Source organism: Neofelis nebulosa, chromosome 7 (assembly GCF_028018385.1).
Source record: "Neofelis nebulosa isolate mNeoNeb1 chromosome 7, mNeoNeb1.pri, whole genome shotgun sequence".
NCBI lineage: Eukaryota > Metazoa > Chordata > Mammalia > Carnivora > Felidae > Neofelis > Neofelis nebulosa.
This window is the reverse complement of record NC_080788.1, coordinates 7,119,063-7,137,359: the sequence shown is the minus strand read 5'-3', so window position 1 is coordinate 7,137,359 and position 18,297 is coordinate 7,119,063. Positions and strand designations below refer to the sequence as shown.

General features: G+C 55.7%; 1 protein-coding gene across 2 annotated transcripts; it reads right to left on the bottom strand.

Moving 5' to 3' along the window:
• Position 1: 1 nt before the first annotated feature.
• Positions 2–14,033, bottom strand: MFGE8 (milk fat globule EGF and factor V/VIII domain containing). 2 transcript variants are annotated; one of them, XM_058736623.1, is made up of 9 exons: positions 13,871–14,033; positions 11,233–11,358; positions 10,734–10,865; positions 7,977–8,158; positions 7,348–7,503; positions 6,503–6,647; positions 2,095–2,279; positions 803–958; positions 2–685 (listed from the first exon to the last, which is right to left on the bottom strand). In XM_058736623.1, the coding sequence occupies exons 1-9, from the start codon at positions 13,941–13,943 to the stop codon at positions 548–550; spliced, it is 1,293 nt and encodes a 430-aa protein (XP_058592606.1). In that variant the 5' UTR covers positions 13,944–14,033; the 3' UTR covers positions 2–547. The 2 variants fall into 2 exon arrangements, with proteins under 2 accessions (XP_058592606.1, XP_058592607.1); XM_058736624.1 differs by lacking the exon at positions 11,233–11,358 and having other exon boundaries at positions 3–685.
• Positions 14,034–18,297: the final 4,264 nt, after the last annotated feature.

Genomic DNA, 18,297 nt, shown 5'->3' with positions numbered 1-18,297 from the left:
CCCGCCCCTCCCACTCCCCCCCTTTTGTTTCTTCTCAGGCTTCAGGACAAGTGTCAAGAGGGGCGGGCTTCCAGGGAGAGAAGGGGCACGTGGGAGGAGGGCTAGGTGGCAGCAGGAGGGTGGCAGCATCAGGCTGAGGGACAGGAGACCGTTATCTCCAGCCTGGCGCCTCAGGGCCTTCCTCCAGGGCCGTGGGAACGCGGGGTGTGGGAGAGAGTGCGGGGAAAACAGACTAGAACCAGGGATCCGAGGGGTGCGGGTAACCCTGACTCCCTACTTCGCCCTTCCCTCTCCATCCCAGACCTACTCCACTCCCATGGTGTCTAAGAAAATGAGACGGCGTGAGGGCAGGGCACCAGGGCCAGGGGGGGAGGGGGAGGGGAAGGAGGGGAGAGGGGAGGTGACTGAAACCCCTGCCTCTCCCCTTCCCCTGTCACCTACAATCAGGAGGTGGGGTGCAGAAGGCCACAGGCCAACAGAAGGCCAGGAGGACGAGGTGAGGGCAGGTGCCCCGCGGCCCTTCAGGTGGCGCAGGCCGGGCCTACCGCTAGCAGCCCAGCAGCTCCACACGCAGGGTGATGCGGTTGTGCCAGGCTACGGGCAGGACGCGCACGAAGCGAGCCAGGAAGGGCATCTCAAACATGTTCTTCTTGTGGGAATTGTTGTCCAAGTTGCCAGGGAAGATCTGGAGGGGGGAGAGGGGGTGGTCAGGGGGGCCAGCCCCCACCCGAGCCTCAGGCCAGACTCAGAGGGTCCCCCCACCCCAGAGGGGTGACAGAGGGTCAGCCGGACGGACACTCACCTTGCTGTCCAAGGCCCCCTGGTCCCTGTACTCGGTCCAGTTCATGCTGTTGTTACTGTAGGCCACCTTGTAGGCTGCCACATATTGGATGTGGCCAAAGTCTCGGGCCCCCTGGGTAATGATGCCCGTCACTTGCCTCTGGGTGCCCAAGTCAACCTACAGGAAAAATGAAGCACATTTTCTTCATTTAGACCATTCTCCCAGAAGGTGGAAACAGGCAGACATGCTGGGGCATGACTTCTAGTTTCGGGAAAGCGATTTCATTTGGCACAACCTCAGTTACCCCATCTATTAAATGGGCATAAATCCTACCACCTACTTTGCCAGACACGGTTAGACGCATCGCTGCAGTGAAGCTACGTTTCAGAGCGGGGGCCTTGGCCAACCCGTAGCCCATCCTCCCCACCCCACCCCTCAGTACAATGAGAACAAGGACAGGAGAGTCCACGGCCGGTTCCTGGGTGCCCTGCAGGGCTGTCCACAGCCTGGCCTTAATCCCAAGGGCGTCCAGATGCAGGCAGCTCCTCGTAGAACCTGGCTGTGCAGGCTAATGGCTCCTTGGGACCTAGAGACAAAGTCCCTGTCCTCCCCTCCCCGCCCCCACCCCCCCCCCCCCGTCCCTGCCCACCCTGGGGAGCCTGCCTTCTGTACCCGGACAGGCAGTCCCAATGCCCGGGTGGCAGCAGGTGAGGCCCAGGCAAATCCTCGCCCTGCCAGGACTGTTTCCTCGTCTATAAAGTGAGCAGACAGTCTGGTTTTCTGTGACCCTCATGCTTCCCAATCTCCTGAAATCCAAGGGCTGCCCCACAGTGTGTCCTCACACGCCAAGTCAGAGAAATCCTGGGGTGAGCCTGCCTGGGTCAGATGGCCCTCCTCTGTCCCCTACTGTCCATGGGCTCAGCCTTGTCACCCTGGAGCAGCTGGTGGAGATGGCCCGACTCTCTCTCTCTCTCTCTCTCTCTCTCTCTCTCTCTCTCTCACTCACACACACACACACACACACACACACACACACACACACACACACACACACGTCCTTTCTGTGCCTGGGGCTTGGGGCCTTCGTGGAAATAGCCCTGAACTCCCCCACCCTCCCCCTCTGGAATTGCAGAATCAGAAGGTAGGGCATGTGGGAGAAAAAAGAACAAAGCAGAAGGAAAACAAGGCTTTTTCAGACCCTCCCTCTTGGGGAGCAGAAGCCTGGGGTGGGGGGGGGGGGTCAATGATCAGCAGCCCAACTCCAGCCCTTGCCCTTGCCCTTGCCCTTGCCCTTGCCCTGCATCCTGACCCACCTGCAGCCACTCAGAGGCATCATTGGTCTGGGCGGTCCAGGCGTTGAACTTGCCCTGCTTGTCCAGCCTCGCGTAAAAGGGATACCAGCTGAAGGCATTCAGGCCCCAGGTCTTGTAGATGCTGGAGGCCGTGATCTGCCTGTCGGGGATGGTGTTGTCCTTCATGCCCAGGGGTTCAGCACATCCTGCCGGCAAAGGGGTTTGCCACCCAGGTCAGCATCCACAGCCTCCCACAAGTGTGAGCAAGAGAAGACCAGGGGAGGAACTCCGGGGGTCCCGACTGGCCCCTGGCATCCTCTTGGACAGAGGGAAGCCCCTTCCACCTTTGAGAGCCAACTTTCTCTCTGCCCACCTTGCCCGCTCACCTCTGCCAGCTGTGCCCTCCATACCCAGTCCTGCCCTCACTTGCCCTTCAGAGGACCCACCACCTTTCCCATCTACACGAGGGCAGGCCCTGACACGACCTCCCTTCCCTCCTCTAACGCCTGCCTCATGAGACCCCTCCTCCAAGAAGCCTGCCCTGACCACCTCACTTGGGCGGGACTTGTCCCTCCTTTGGACTCAGCACTGCCTCTGTCACTCCTACGGTACAGCTGTTGTCTAGGAGGCTGAGGCCTGCAACTGTGGTCAAGAACCTCAGCAGCTGGCATCTCCATCCAGCGCTCACGTCTGTCATTCGATCTACCACGAAAAACCTGAAAGCCGCTATCAGCAACCCCGTTCTAATGAATGAATGAAACTGAAGCTGAGTCATTAAGCACTGTGCCCACGACACACACACACACACACACACACACACACACACACACACACACACACGCAAACTCATCACCACACCACTCTGTGCCATCATTGCCACCATCCACACCCCTTGGCAGAGCCAGGAAGGCCGGCCTGCTGGCGACCCAGTGATGGACGGGACAACACTATCCCCCTCCAGCAGGTGGCAGTCACAGAAGTCCTAACTCCTGGGGCTCACGGTGGATCCTGTATCCTGCCCCAGCAGCCCCTCCCTGAGTGTCCACCAGGGGGCCTTCCCACACCCAACACTGGGGGCCTCAGCACCCGGGCTCCGCGGTGCGCCCAGCGGCACTGCACTACTCCTCTGCACCTGCAGGTGGCGGTAGCAGTTAGGGACGGGCAGAAGATAACCACCCCCCTCCCCCAAAGAGAAGGATGGGCGTGTGTCACACCTGGCACAATCCTTACTCCAGTCAGTCCTCGTGGGGAATTTGGGGGTGGGGGGAAGTGGGTCTGGAAAGCCACGCCTCCAACTGGAAGCAGGTATATGGCTCTTTACATCCCTGTCTCCCCAGACACTTGCACATTTGCCACTGAAGACATTTGCCTCCTGGGGCGCCTGGGTGGCTCAGTCGGTTGAGCGTCAGTCAACTTCCGCTCAGGTCATGATCTCACAGTTCGTGAGTTCGAGCCCCGTGTCAGGCTCTCTGCTATCAGCGCAGAGCCCTCTTCGGAACCTCTGTTCGTTCTCTCTCTCTCTCTCTCTCTCTCTCTCTCTCTCTCTCTCTCTCTCTCTCAAAAATAAACTTAAAAAAAGAAATGGAAGTAATATATTTTAAAAAGACCTTTGCTTCCCAGGTGTGCCCACACCTGCTAACGCAACATCTCCTCCTGACGGTGGTGCCCCAGGGGACCCCCATGCTCCTCCCACAAAGAGAGCCCTCAGGGCTGGAAGCGGGTCGTTCCCAGGCCAAGGCCCGGGGCGGCTTTGCAGAGGATGCCGGGTTGGCATCCTATGCTCAAGGTGGACCCTCCTACAAAACTGCTTCCCTGCCATTCACGCCCTCTCACCTCTGGGCGTCCTGAGGAAGTCAAACAGCCCTCCGAGGAAAATGCAGTTGGGAGGGGCCCTGAGCCAAGGGCCCAGACTCTCTGCTCTGTCACTGACCCTGGGAAGGCCCCCCTCCCCCCCAGAGAAGTGTTCCTCCTGCATCAACCCGGGATCTTGTTAAAATGAAGACTGTTTCCGCAGGGCTAGGGCGGACTGGCACCCACATTTCTACAAGCTCCCAGGTGATGCTCCTACTGGGTCCACGGAGGGCACTTTATGAGCAGAGGACTGTCACCCACCCAACCCAATGAGTCTACAACCTGATCCAAGCCATCTTCCCCCCATCTCTTCCCACGGGGCTCCCCTCACACACAATGGCCCTCTGCCTTCATTCTCCCCATACAACCTAGGGGATCCCTTCTAGACACACTCCAGTCATGTCCTATTAGCACTCCCCTTACCCCCACATGGCTGCCCCTTGTTCTGAGCATACAGACCCGGATCATTAAAATGATCCATACAGCCCCTAAGTTGTCTGAGACCTCTCTCCATCCACCTCTCCAGCCTCCCCACCCAATAAGCTGCCCCTCACTCTCTAGGCTCCAGCCCCACTGGCCTGCCTTTAATCCTTAAACATGCCCCCGGGCCTTTGCACCTGCCAGCTCCCTACCTGCCCGGAATGCTCTTTCCACATTCTTCACGTGGCTTGCTCTGTCATGCAAACCTCCATTCAAAAACCATCCCGACAGGGCAATCCTCATGCCCAGGCCTCAGGGCCACACATGTGCACACAGGTACACACACCTGCACACACCAACATTCCAGCCCACTGGAATGCCGACTAGGGAAAGGAGAACTAGACCTCGAGGAGAGCAGACAGGCCAGCTTCCACAGCTTGCCAGGCTTACCCTCTCTTGGCCTAGGAGGGAGCCATCTGGGATAGGACCTTGCAGGCAACTTTAATAGCCAAAGGCTGCAGAGCCCCCAGCCCTGTCTGGTAGCAATAGCCTACGTTTCCTTTTATCAGAAGATTGTCTTAACTCCCCATTTAAACAAGAAGGCTCAAAAAGGCAATGACCCTGTGACTGGGAACGCGTGATGACTTAAGTTCATACTTTAAAAGGGTGGGTCTGGGGTAAGACCAGAAAGGCAGAGGAGCCTAGCGAGCCTTACAGTTCCACCAATGGCCAGCAGGTGGCGCTGTAGCTGCAAAGAGGGGGAAATACCCAGACCTCAGCAAGCACCCCAACCCCTGCAGCCTGGGGGGTCCAGACATCAATTTTTCCTGCTCATCAGAAACCTGTCCCTTTCTGGTGCCCCCCGTACCTCCACCTGGCAATATCTCTGGAAAGGGCAGCAGAAAGCACCAGCTCCAGCCCTATGTCCCTAGAAGCCTCCATGTTTCTCCTGAATGATGAGTACAGGAGATGGGGGGGGGGGGGGGGGGGGGGCAGGGACCACTAGGTGGGTGGGTGTCAAAAGCCCAGGGATCTAGACCAAGTTTTAATCCCTACCAGCCTGTGAGCCCTTGACAGATAATTTATCTGGGCCTCACTTTCCTTATTCATTCACTAGTTCATTAAATGAACAGAAGCACTTGGGTGGCTCGGGTCATGATCCTGCAGTTTGTGAGTTTGAGCCCCACACTGGGCTTTGACACTGACGGCTCAGACCTGGATTCTCTCTCTCCCTCTCAGTCTGCCCCTCCCCCACTCACGCTCTCTCAAAAATAAGTAAAACATTAAATGTTTTACTTATTTTTGAGCGAGAGTGACAGAACAGGGAAGGGGCAGAGAGAGAGGGAGACCCAGAATCCAAAGCAGGCTCCAGGCTCCGAGCTGTCAGCACAGAGCCCGACACGGGGCTCAAACTCCCAGACTGGGAGATCCCGACCTGAGCCGAAGTCGGACGCTTAACCAACTAGCCACACAGGCGCCACCCCCCGCCCCCCCACCCACATTTTTTTAAATGTTTACTGAACATCTATGATCCAGGCCCTGGGAATACAGAGAACAAAACAGACTTCCTGCCCTCATGGAGCCAACATCGGAAAAACTAGTGCTATGTGGTCTAGAAGTTCAAGGAACCAATCAGAAGAAGTGAAAGCCCTTTGTTTTTTGTTTTTTTGTTTTTTTGTTTTTTTTTTTTTTTTTCAACGTTTATTTATTTTTGGGACAGAGAGACAGAGCATGAACGGGGGAGGGACAGAGAGAGAGGGAGACACAGGATCGGAAACAGGCTCCAGGCTCTGAGCCATCAGCCCAGAGCCTGACGCGGGGCTCGAACTCACGGACCGTGAGATCGTGACCTGGCTGAAGTCGGACGCTTAACCGACTGCGCCACCCAGGCGCCCCGAAGTGAAAGCCCTTTGAAAACTGAAGTGGTCTTTTTTTTTTTTTTTTTTTTTCTCTCTCTAACCAACCAAGACGCCCAGGGTTGGCAGATAGCAGACACTTAGGCGAGACCGCCGAGGGCCCGGTGACCCGTCTAGTGCGCATCTCCTGTGTGAGCCCGGGTCCCCGGGCCTTGTGCCGCCCTACCCAGCTCATCCTGGCTGAGAAAAGACGGAGCAGGGAAGGCCATCTCTGAGCATTGACCACAGCCCCCAGCACTCACCATTCAACTCGCATCCAAGGAGCTCGAAGCGGAGGGTACAGCCCCGGTGGCAGATGATGGGCACCAGCCGCACATACTGCACCTCCAGAGGGAAGTCAAACAGGTTGACCTTCAGGCCGCTGTTGTCTGTATTACCCACAAACAGCTAGGGGGAAAGAAGATGGGAAGGATGGGTCGGTGGGGGCAGTCCACCTTTCTGGGCTTGCCTCACCTTCCTCTTCAGCCCTGGGAGGCAGAGGTGGGGCTGAGCAGAGCCGGCAGGGGGTCAGCTCTTCCTCTGGCCACCCACAGCTCTCAACACAGGTTCCCCTTCTCCCCCACCTTTCTTGGTCATCATGGGGCCTGGGCAGAAACCCTGGTCTTTCACACAGGGCCACCTGGAATCCCTAGGGTGCCTCTGCAAATTAGAAAAAGGCACTCCTGTCTCAAGACACTTTATTATAATAATTTCCCCACAGACAGAAGTATACAAACATGTCTACATTCTGAACGGTGTTCGCTTCATAATGACATCCTCGAGCAATGTACAACCTGCACAACTGCCCATGGTGGCCCTGAAGGCTCAGAATGCATCCCACCTCCACCACTCCAGCCATCCTCAACAAGTCACATTGAACCTTTCTGACTCTCCTTATTCTCACCTGTAAAATGGGGGGGGGGGGGGGGGGGGGGGGAAGGTATTGTAACCACAGAACCTGGGCATAATCCAGGTTTCCCAATATCTGGGAACCAAGGAGCAACGGCAGACCCACCTCATGGCTAATCAATCATCCAGGGTACACTCACTTCACTGGGAACCCTCAAACAGCTCTGGAGCCCCAGGGGGTGCAGACCACAGCCCTCACCTTGTCTCCTGACCCCTCTGCGCTCTGGATAAACTGGAACTTGCGTCCGTTGACACTGTAGGCCACCTTGAAAGTCTTCAGGTACTCGGCATTGCTTGCTCGGCTGGCACCCTGTGTCACCACGCCCGTCACCCACATCTTCCGTACCAGGTTCACCTGTACCCAAGGCGGAGACGACAGTACCCTTATCTCCCGGCTTCTTTATGCTCTCTCTGCTCCCCCCACCCAGAGTGGGAGCAACCAAGCAGGACAAAGGAGTGGGGACCTTCTCATCTGGGCCTCTCAGAGCTTTGGGCCCAGTGCTCAGAGGGGCACCCAAAGAGGGACGAGGCCCCAAAGGCTTCACCCAGTGCAAACAGCCCCTCCACAGCCTGGGGTCTGCTCCTCCTCGTCCAGCCCGCCCCCGCCCCCACCCCCACCCCCACCCCCACCCCCACCCCCACCCCCACCTCCACCCCCAGGCTGCCCTCCACTTACAGATACTTCACCTGTGGGAACCACTGCCTTGCTACCTGGACCCTGGTTATGACCCCAGCGTGGTGACCCCCCACCCCCCCCCATGCAGACATCCTCATCTCACCCTGTCCCCTCATGTGACTCTGTCCACCCTAGAGCCATTCTTTCTGTACCTGGATCCAGGGATTCTTGTCATAGTTGCTGGCTGTCCAAGCGTTGACAATGCCCGTGCGGTGCAGGCGGGCCAGCTCTGGGGCCCAGCGCTGTAAACCCATGAAGCCCAAGTACACAGACGAGGCAGAGATCTGCGAGTCGGAAATGGCACCCGTCTCCATGCCCAGCGGCATGGCGCAGGCTACGGGGGGGCGGGGAGAGGGGGACGTGGCTGTCAGGCGGCCACCCGAGCCCCAGAGGACCAGAAAACAACACAGTGTGGCCTCCGCTGAGACTCAGAGCAGAGACCCGGAAAGGACTACGAGGGCCCGAGAAAGGTGCACGGTGAAGAAGAGGGTGGGCCGGACGCTTGGCGGGGGTGGGGGCGTGGGGAGCCAGGGCTGCCAGAAGGTTCCAGGTCAGGCCGGCACTCGTGGCATCTCCAGAATCTCCTGCAAGGCTGTGGTAGGTGGTCTTGTCTTTACGGGGCATCTAGCAGCAACTATGGGGGAGTGGGGGGCAGGCAGGGACTGGACCAGCAGGAGAGAAGACCAGTATGGCCTGCTCTCCTTCAGGGTCCCCAGCCCACCAGGAGGCCCACCTGGTCCAGCCCCACCCCTGGCTCCCCCAGGATGGCTTTGGGAGGCAGGCACGTCAGGTGGCAGGGAACAGTACCTGTTTTGCACACAAAGCAGTAAACAAATCTGCCTGGACTTTTCTACAATCCCACTGGCAGGACTTTCTGGGTGGGGCATGAATGCCATTCTGTTTTCTCTCCTGTTCTTCGCGCCTTCCAACTACTGGTCGTGACCCAGCCATCTGCGAAGTTGCTCCCAGCCAAGGGGCTGTCACCTTCACCATTATCCCAGGGATGTGGTCCAAGGGGGCCGGGCCCCTCTTATCCCCCAAACAGAGAAGCCAGGGACAGACCTACTCTTGCTACAACACCCCAGGTTCATGCTGAGCTCAGTGCTATGACACTCTCACAGGAAAGTGAGACCAGGCAGCCAAAATCAGAGCTGGGGGGGAGGGAGGGATGTTGAGCAGGGATTTGCACCCAGGTCTGTCCTCACACCCCACATGTTCACACTCTAAGGGACCCAAACGTGCATTCTTTGGGCCTGTGGGGTCCTTGTGGGCTCCAAGAAAACCTACCACCTGACCAACAAGGAGGGGCTGCGACGGCCCCTGGGGGTCTCCCCTGCCTTTGTGGTTCTCTCCTGCCTCTGCCCCAGGAGCTGCCGTGTCCAACCTGGGGCAGACCCCAGGCCACGAAGCAGGAGGTTAGGTGTGCGTAATTCCAATTCAGGTACACCCATGGTTACCTTGGCTCCCAGCACGGTAATTAGTGGGCACACCTGACCCCACCCAGGGCTCTGTCTGCCTTAGCGACCCCCCCACCACGCATGCACACACGGATGCACACACGCACACACATTCCTCCACCCAGGATCTCAAAGACCTTAGCCTCAGCCCACAGACCCAGGGACAGCCCCTGGGTGCCACCTCCTCTAAGGTGAATGGAATTGAAGGCACTTGCCTGCTCTCCTCCAGGCCCCGCACCCCCCAACTGGCCCAGCACCCCATCCTCCTCCTCCTCCTCCTCCTCCTGCCGGTCAGCGAACCTCAGAATATCCCCACATCTGCCTGAAGGAGAACCACCTGCCCCTGTCCAAGACGCTTAGTGACAGGCCCACCAGACCAAAGAAACCGGACATCCCTAAGAAGTGGACTCCCCCACCCCCAGCAGGAGAGGAAGAGTCCCAGCTTGGTGGGAGGGACTCCAGCTAGGCCAGGAGGGAGGACGCGTGGACAGCCACCGCCAGCACTGCAGGCTGGGCACCCACCCAGGGCCATTCTGTGGCTGAGTGGATAACCAAGCAGGCCCGGCAGGTCAGCCCCTCTGCAAACGCCAGGCCTCTGACCGCCTGACCATGAGGGGACAGCCCAGCCTGCCCAGGCCTCTCCCTCCTCCCTGAGCTCTGTGATGAGGCCACAGTCAAACTTGGGCCAGGACCTATCAGACTCTAAGGCCCAAGCCTTACTTCCTGAGCTGCTGGGCCTGAAGATTAAGAAATGTGTTTGCTGGGGTGCCTGGGTGGCTCAGCTGGTTAAGCATCTGACTTCGGCTCAGGTCGTGATCTCATGGTCTGTGGGTTCGAGCCCTGCGTCGGGCTCTGTGCTGACAGCTCAGAGCCTGGAGCCTGCTTCCGATTCTGTGTCTCCCTCTCTCTCTCTCTGCCCCTCCCCCACTCACACTGTCTGTCTCTCTCTCTCTCTCTCTCTCTCTCTCTCTCTCTCTCTCTCTCTCTCACACACACACACATACACACACACACACACACACACACACACACACACACACACACACACAAATAGACACATAAAGAAACCAAAAAAGAAAAAGAAATGTTTGTTTTCCCCTCTTGGCAGAAAACTCTCAAGACTTAACCCTAATGCTACGTATCTGGTTCACGGTGACCTAGGAAACGGTATTGCCATGACCTCTAGGGTTACCACCACCCTTTCCACCCCTCCACCACGCCCCCTACAGTGACATCAGGCCTAGCCTGTGGTGGAGAACAGAAGGCCGAGCCGGAATTCGCCCGGGACAACAGGACGGCTCACTCCCCTAACATGGCCTAACTCTGAGGCTCTGTCAACCCCCATCTACCACACGAGGCCCTGATGCAGGGAGTGAGGCCAGCGTGTGGCCTGAGCTGCTCAGGATCCCCCCCCCCGCTCCCCATAAGAGCATTCACCCCCCAGATACTCACTGATCTCACAGTGGACACCTGTATAGCCATGAGGGCACTTGCAGAAGTACTGGGTGAAGATGTCCCCCCGGTGTTCATCCTTGATCACCTGGCATTCAGCATCATTGTAGCAGGGGTTTGGGTTACAAGGACCTAGGGGTGAGGAGGCAGGTAAGATGGGCAATGGATGAGGAAGGAGCTGGGGACGGAGACAGCAGCAGAAGGTGCCCAAAAGGACCCTCTGTGCAAACTCAGCCCCATGCCCCCCTCCCCCTCCCCCTCCCCCCTCCCCCCTCCCCCCTCCCCCATCTGCCTGAAGGAGCCTGGGCCAGCCTGGGGCCGAGAAGGGTCATATGTAGGCGAATCAGTCCAAGTGAGGGAAGCATCCAGCTTTCCAACTGGCATGGGGAGTTTCCAGGGAAGTGCCGGCTGACGGCGGGAGAGGTGCAGGGGACCACTGCCCGCTAGGGCTGCAGCCGGGAGCCAGGTGCAGAGTGGGGGGCACTGTCCAGGCAGGTACCTTTCTCGGTCTCATTGCAGATGATGCCTGTGAAGCCTTCAGGGCAGAGGCAGTAGAAGGGGGTGTTGTCCCGGCCCAACAGGCAGGTCCCACCATTCAGGCACTGGCTAGAGTCACAGAAGTCACCTGCAATGGCAGCCCGGACTCATTCAGTGAATACTGGGGTGGGGCGAGGGGAGAGCTGCTGTGTGCATGCCGCGTTCCTGAGACAGAGAACCCAGGTGTGGTCCAGGCTTCAAGGAGCCACTGGAAAGAGGGGGACGGTCACTAGGTGATGCGGAGGCTTCGGGAGCTCTGACAGAAGCCTGCAGGAAGGGCCACTGGAGGTGTGGTTCCTGCCAGAGTTGGAAGCTTGGCACAGCAGACATGTGAGCTGGGTCTAAAAGATGGAGTGGAGTGTGCCAGAACGGGGAGTGAGGAAAGAACGTTCTAATGATGAGCAGAAGCACAGGGGGGCATGGTAAGTGGGAAACAGGGAGACAGAGCTGAAAAGGTAGGGAGGGGCCCAGACCCGCAGGGACCTTAGGACTGACAAGCTCAGACTTGGCGTCGCGCAAACCAGGGGCTCTTAACCTTCCTTCAGCTTCCACCGTTTTCTACCGGGGCAGGGGGGAATCAGAGTCTCAAGTGTGAGGGGGCAGCAGGGAAGCCATTTCCCATCCTGGGAAGGAGAATGGAGAAAAGGCCATCTGCAGAGACATGTGGATGGGCTCCCCCGGGGCAGGCAGGTTTCCTGGGGCTACACAAACACCCCTCTGGCTCCGGGGTGGGAATGTGACAGGAGTGGGTAAGGTGAGAGGCCTGGAGAGCATCTAGGAGGCTGTCACAGGCCTCCTAGTGACAGAGGAAGTCAGATGAAGGGGTGAGGGGGCCGGGCAGCGTTGAGAAACACCGCTGACACAGGAGAAGGGCTGGAGAGGTCTTCACAGCTTCTGGCTGGGGGCCTGGGTGACAGATGTGAGCTTATTCGTGCAGCCACCAGGCCAGCCAGGCGGGTGGGGGACCTTCTAGCTGACCTTGGCATCCCAGAAGAGCCGACCCCATCATTTGGGGTAAAACATCAGAAATCACTTTTCCTCCCCACAGAGTCGTGCCATCCCAGACCAGGGGGCCCTCCTGAAATCTCAAAGCGCCAGAGAGTTGGGCCCAGCTCCAGAGAAGGGAACAGAGGGGAACAGGGATCAGCATTAGTGAGCACCTCAGAGCTCCACCTCAGCCCCCGCCTGGGAGCTTAAGGCGGCTCCCAATGAGCTATTAGTCACTGGCTTTAAATAGCAGGTTAATCCCTCCTGACCTGGCAGACTGCAAGCGCTGCCACAGACAGAGGCTTGGGAATGGCCAGAATCCTGGGCCCCTGTCCCAACACAATCCAACTCCTCCTGCCCCCCCGCCCCCTCTCTCCTTTCTGCTCCAGGGCAAAGCAGTCTGGTTCCCCTAGGATGAAAAGGAAAGTGAAAGGTGGCCCTGACCCCACATCGCCTGACTCACCTGCGCACAGCACGCAAGGTGCTTCCCCGTTCCGGGGAAAAGCCAGGTCACCCTGTACAAAGCTACCTTTGGGATTTCAGAGTCCTGCCTTCTGGGAGATTTCCCCAGGGACATTTTGTGGGGACAGAGAGGAGTAGAAACAGACTCTTCCGAGATCCAGCTGTCTCTCCCGGTTTCTGGGAGAGCCACCAGCGCCCAGCGCCCAAGGGCTTGGGAGCTTGAAGTGCCCTTAAGCCTAAGGCTCCAGGCCCTGGGGGTCAGACTGTCACAGGGAGGCAGCTCTAGGGCTCAGCTTTGTCCCCCCTTCCCCTTGCTTTCTTTGAGAAAACGATGCAGCGGGTGCCCGAAGAGCGCCCACCATGGGCACCTTTTCCCAGCCCTGGAGGAGGCTGTGCGGGCCCCTAGAGAAGGGGATGGTGCATCCCCGGGGCCAGCCTGGAGGCCCAGCTGTGCGCGGGAGGCCTCCTGGGCAGGGGCGGAGCCAGGAAGATACAGCAGCACGCCAAGGCCACGGGAGGGAGTCAGGAGCCACCAGCCCCGGGGGCAGCCCTCTCCAAGTCCCTCCCCGGGCTCTTAGCCCCCTTCGGGGCCCCACCTAGAGCCCCGGCCCTTCCTCCGCCTCCCCAGCCCTCGCTTATCCGACCGGACACCTACAAGCGGGGATGCAAAATTCCAATGAACAGACCGGCCGCCAGCGCTTGGGAGGGATTTGCCGGGGAAAGTTTGGCTGGACGAGTCTTCTCAATACAAGAGTCCTAGAAACTTCCAGGTGGAAGACGCGCGAAAGTCACGCACAGTTCAATGGCCTCATTTTACAGATGGGAAGAGAGAGGCCGTACACGGCAGATTCCTTTGTTATGTGTAAGCCGCATCCCTGGGGACCGTTGGGCTGTCACCCGGTGTCCCCGGTCCCCGCCCAACTCTCAAGCCTGTATCACTGGCCAAGAACGCCCGGGCGCCGAGACCGCAGGAGAGGCCGAGCGCATCCCCGCCGGCGGGCGGGACGCGGCCGGAGAAGTCGCCCCTCCGCACGGCCCCGGCTCTTTGCCCAAGTTTGTAAACAGTGGAGGTGGAGGGAGGGCGCCGCGGCGAACTTCCGAGCGGCGCGGAGAGGAGGGGCGAGGGCCAGAGGGCGGTGCGATCGACTCACCGGAGAAGGCCAAGAGTCCCGAGGCGCAGAGGAGCGCGCCGCAGAGCGCGGCCAGCAGGCGGGGGCCCGGCATGCCGTGGGGACGCGGGCGCGGGACCGGGCGCTTCGGCCGTGCACACCGCGGGGCTCTCACTCCGGCTCCCGGACGGGAATAAATCGGGCAGCGCCGCCCCGCCCCCGGCCCGCGTGCTCCGCCCAGGCCCTCGGGAGGCGGACCCGGGGCGGGGCTCCGCGGCCAGCGAGGGAAGGGGGGGCACCGGGAGTTCCGCGCCCCTGCCTCCTGCCCGGGGCCGCGCCCGGCATCCCTCGTGGGCTGGGCCCGCCGGGCCCGAGTCCTGAGCCGACTGGACAGGGAAAGGCTCAGAGGGAGCTGTTTGGTGTTACGTTTTTTAAGACTTAAGAAAAGATGCTTAGCCCTTATTCATAACGAGAAAAATGCAAATTAAAAGTACAGTGAGTGCCAGATTTTGCTTATCAGATTGGCAAGGGTCGAATTATTAGCACACTGTTAGTGCGAGGCTGTGAGAACAGGCCGAAGCATGCGTTGTGGGAGGCACTATAAATTGGTTCAGCCTCTCCAGACAGCTGCCTGGTAATACCTATCCAAGTGACCAACGCGGAGACCCTGAGACCTAGCAATTCCACTTACAGGATTCTTTTGATCCAGATTCACATGTGTATAATGCCATGCACACAAAGATGTCCTAGCATATCAGAGCAGCATTTTTTGAAATGATAAAAGGCTAAAAAGGGAAGCGGCAAACTTTTTCTATAAAGGGTCCTATAGAAAAGATTCTAGGATTTGTAGGCTGTAAGGTCTCCAGGGCAACTGTTCACCTGTTCACCTGTTCACCAACTTAGCAGGTAAGCGGCTACAGTCTCCGAGGACAGGAGCACAGTGGTTGCCCTTTTTAAGGGGAAGGAAACCAGGGGGTCAGGATAGGAAGAGACTCCTTTGTTACATTGCATTTTATCTAAATGACTCTTTTTTTTATCATATGTAAATATTACATATTCGCAAATAAATAATTTTAATAGAATTCCAGTCATATTAGCCTAAAAGAGAAAGAAAAAAAATCCAGACATCTCCCTTACCAGCTATGCTGAGACCTAGGTTAGGACTAGAATTAGACCTAACCACTGGCAGGAGGCCCTTCTTAAAACTGTTCAGAAACAAAAACCACAGGGGTGCCTGGGTGGCTCAGTAGGTTAAGCATAGGACTTTGGCTCAGGTCATGATCTCACGGTTCGTGGGTTCGAGCCTTGTGTTGGGCTCTGTGCTGACAGCTCAGAGCCTGGAGCCTGCTTCAGATTCTGGGTCTCCCCCCCCCCCCCCCGTTCATACGGTCTCTCTCTCTCTCCCAAAAATAAACATAAAAATTTTTTTTCTAAGAAATTAAAGACCTAAATAAACAGAAAGTCATCCTTGTTCACAAATGGGAAGACTTCTATTGTCAAGATGGTTAACACTCCCCAAATTGAGGTACAAGTTCAACATCGTCCCTATCCACATTTCAGCTGTCCTTTTTGCAGAAATTAACAAGCTGATCCTAGAATTATACAGGAATGGATGGAACCCAGGATAGCTAAAGCAATCTTGCAGGGAAATAAAAGTTGGAAGATTCATGCTTCCCAACTTCAAAATGTGTTACAGTAATCAAGACCGCATGGTCCTGGCAGAAGGGTAGACCTATAGATCAATGGAATAGAATGAAGCGTCCAAAAACAAATCCGTCTATCTACAATCAATTGATTTTCAACAAAGGTGCCAAGACAGTTCAGTGAGGAAAGAGCAATTTTTTCGACAAATTATTCTAGGACAACCGGATAACCACAAAAGTATGAAGTCGGACTCCCTGATCACACTTATTACAAAAACTCACTCAAAATAGATCAAATACCTAAATATAAGAGCTAAAACTATAAAATTCTTGGAAGAGAACAGATCTAAACCATTGTGACCTTGGATGAGGCAACGCTGTCTTAGATAAGACACCAAGGACACAAACAACCAAAGGAAAGAATAGATTAATCGAACTGCATCAAAATGTGAAACTTTTATACTTCAAAGGACACTATCAAAAAAGTGAGAAGACAACCCACGGAATGAGAGGCAGTACAATGCACATCGTGTCTGATAAGGGTCTATATTCAGAATATTAGAATGCGAATAACTTGTAATGTAACAAGAAAGGACAACCCAATTTTATTCGTTCATTTATTTATTTAACGTTTATTTGTTTTTGAGAGAGAGAAAGAGACAAAATATGAGTGGGGAGGGGCAGAGAGAGAGGGAGACACAGAATCTGAAGCAGGCTCCAGGCTCTTGGTTCTGTCAGCACAGAGCCCAACGTGGGGCTTGAACTCGTGAACCTTGAGATCAGGACCTGAGCTGAGGTCGGACGCCTAACCAACTGAGCCACCCAGGCGCTCCAGGTGCCCCAGGACAACCCAATTTTAAAATGGACAAAGAATTGGGATAGATATTTCTCCAAAGAAGATATACAAGTAGCCAAAAAAGCACATAAACAGATGATTAACGTTATTAGTCATCAGGAAAATGGAAATCAAAATCAAAACCACATGAGATACCACTTAACACACCCACTGGGAGGGCTATAATCAAAAAAGACAGATAAACACAAGTGTTAGTGAGGATATAGAGAAATTGGAAACTTCATGCATTACTGGTGGGATTATAAAATGGTGCAGACACTGGAAAACAGTTCAGCAGTTTGTTAAGAGATTAAACAGAAAGTTATCCTATGACCCAGCAATTCTCCTAGCTATATACCCAAGAAAACTAAAAACATATGTTCAGGGCGCCTGGGTGGCGCAGTCGGTTGAGCGTCCGACTTCAGCCAGGTCACGATCTCGCGGTCCGTGAGTTCGAGCCCCGCGTCAGGCTCTGGGCCGATGGCTCGGAGCCTGGAGCCTGTTTCCGATTCTGTGTCTCCCTCTCTCTCTGCCCCTCCCCCGTTCATGCTCTGTCTCTCTCTGTCCCAAAAATAAATAAAAAACGTTGAAAAAAAAAATTTTTAAAAACATATGTTCATACAAAAACCTATACACAAATACTCATAACAACGTTAATAGCTAGCAACTGGAAACCACTCGAAAGCCCATCCGCTGATGGGGGCATAAACCAAGTAGCACATATCCATATATCCCTACAGTAGAGTGTTGTTCAGCATACAAATAAATGAAGGGGGTACCTGGGTGGCTAGTCAGTTGGGCGTCCGACTTCGGCTCAGGTCACGATCTCACGGTTCGTGAGTTCGAGCCCGGCGTCGGGCTCTGTGCTGACAGCCCAGATCCTGGAGCCTGCTTTGGATTCTGTGTCTCCCTCTCTGCTCCTCCCCCGCTCATGCTCTGTGTCCCTCTCTCTCTCAAAGATGAATCAACGTTAACAAAAATTTTCAAATAAACTTTTTTTCAATTTAAAAAAAAAAAAAAAAAGTACCAGTACTTAGAAATCTGTCTCAGCTGGCAGAGAGGGCTGAGGGCAGAGTGTCCTTCTGGTTGTCGCTTGCTCCTGCAGAGTAGAAGCTCCTGATCACCCTCACCAGTTGCCTGGCACAAATGCACAGGTGCCCAGTTAAGTCACATTCAATCATTAAGTGATTCAACACGCATTTGTTGAGCAGTAACTGTAGTGAGCATTGAGGCTGGAAACCCTCACTGCACATTAGCATCGCTTGGGAAGATTTTTAAAAATACGGATGACCAGCGGGGTGCCTGGGTGGCTCAGTCGGTTAAGCGTCCGACTTCGTCTGGGGTCATGATCTCGCAGTCCGTGGGTTCGAGCCCCACCTTGGGCTCTGTGCTGACAGCTCAGAGCCTGGAGCCTGCTTCGGATTCTGCGTCTCCTTCTCTCTCTGTCCCTTCCCCATTTGCGCGCGCGCGTGTTTGTGTGTGTGTGTGTGTGTGTGTGTGCGCGTGCGCACGCTCTCTAAGTAAATAAACATTTAAAAAAAATTTTTTTTAAATACAGATGACCAGGATGCATTCCAAAGCAAATAAATCTCCATCCCTGAGGAGCCTAGGAATGAGTATTTTTTAACCTCCCCAGATGAAGCTAATATGAAGAACCATTGGCTAGACTCACAGAGGAAAAACACAAGAGACCTAGGCCTTGGGACCAGGAGCTGGCAGAGGGTTTTAACAGGTGAAGGAAGGATAGAGAGGGAGGGGATTTTCTTGTATGATCTGACCCGTGTAGAGTTCAGTGGGCTAGTAACACTAGTTCCTTGGTCTGAACACTCTTCTTACCTGATACTAGAGCATTTCAGTATTATTTGGTTGGTTTTTCTAACCATAGCATCATCCACGATCATCTGAAAGAGGTAGTCCACTTAAAGGCTTCATATTTTTGTTCATATACACGACAGGAAACCAGGTATACTTTTATTTTTTAGTCATGCCCC

What these genes read in the sequence shown, in the direction of transcription:
- MFGE8 (XM_058736623.1), bottom strand. Translation starts at nt 13,943, where the DNA reads ATGCCGGGCCCCCGCCTGCTGGCCGCGCTCTGCGGCGCGCTCCTCTGC. An exon ending in GGGACTCTTGGCCTTCTCCG is followed by an intron (nt 11,359 to 13,870) that starts GTGAGTCGATCG and finishes CTGCCATTGCAG; the next exon opens with GTGACTTCTGTGACTCTAGC. An exon ending in CAGAGGGGTCAGGAGACAAG is followed by an intron (nt 6,648 to 7,347) that starts GTGAGGGCTGTG and finishes CTTTCCCCCTAG; the next exon opens with CTGTTTGTGGGTAATACAGA.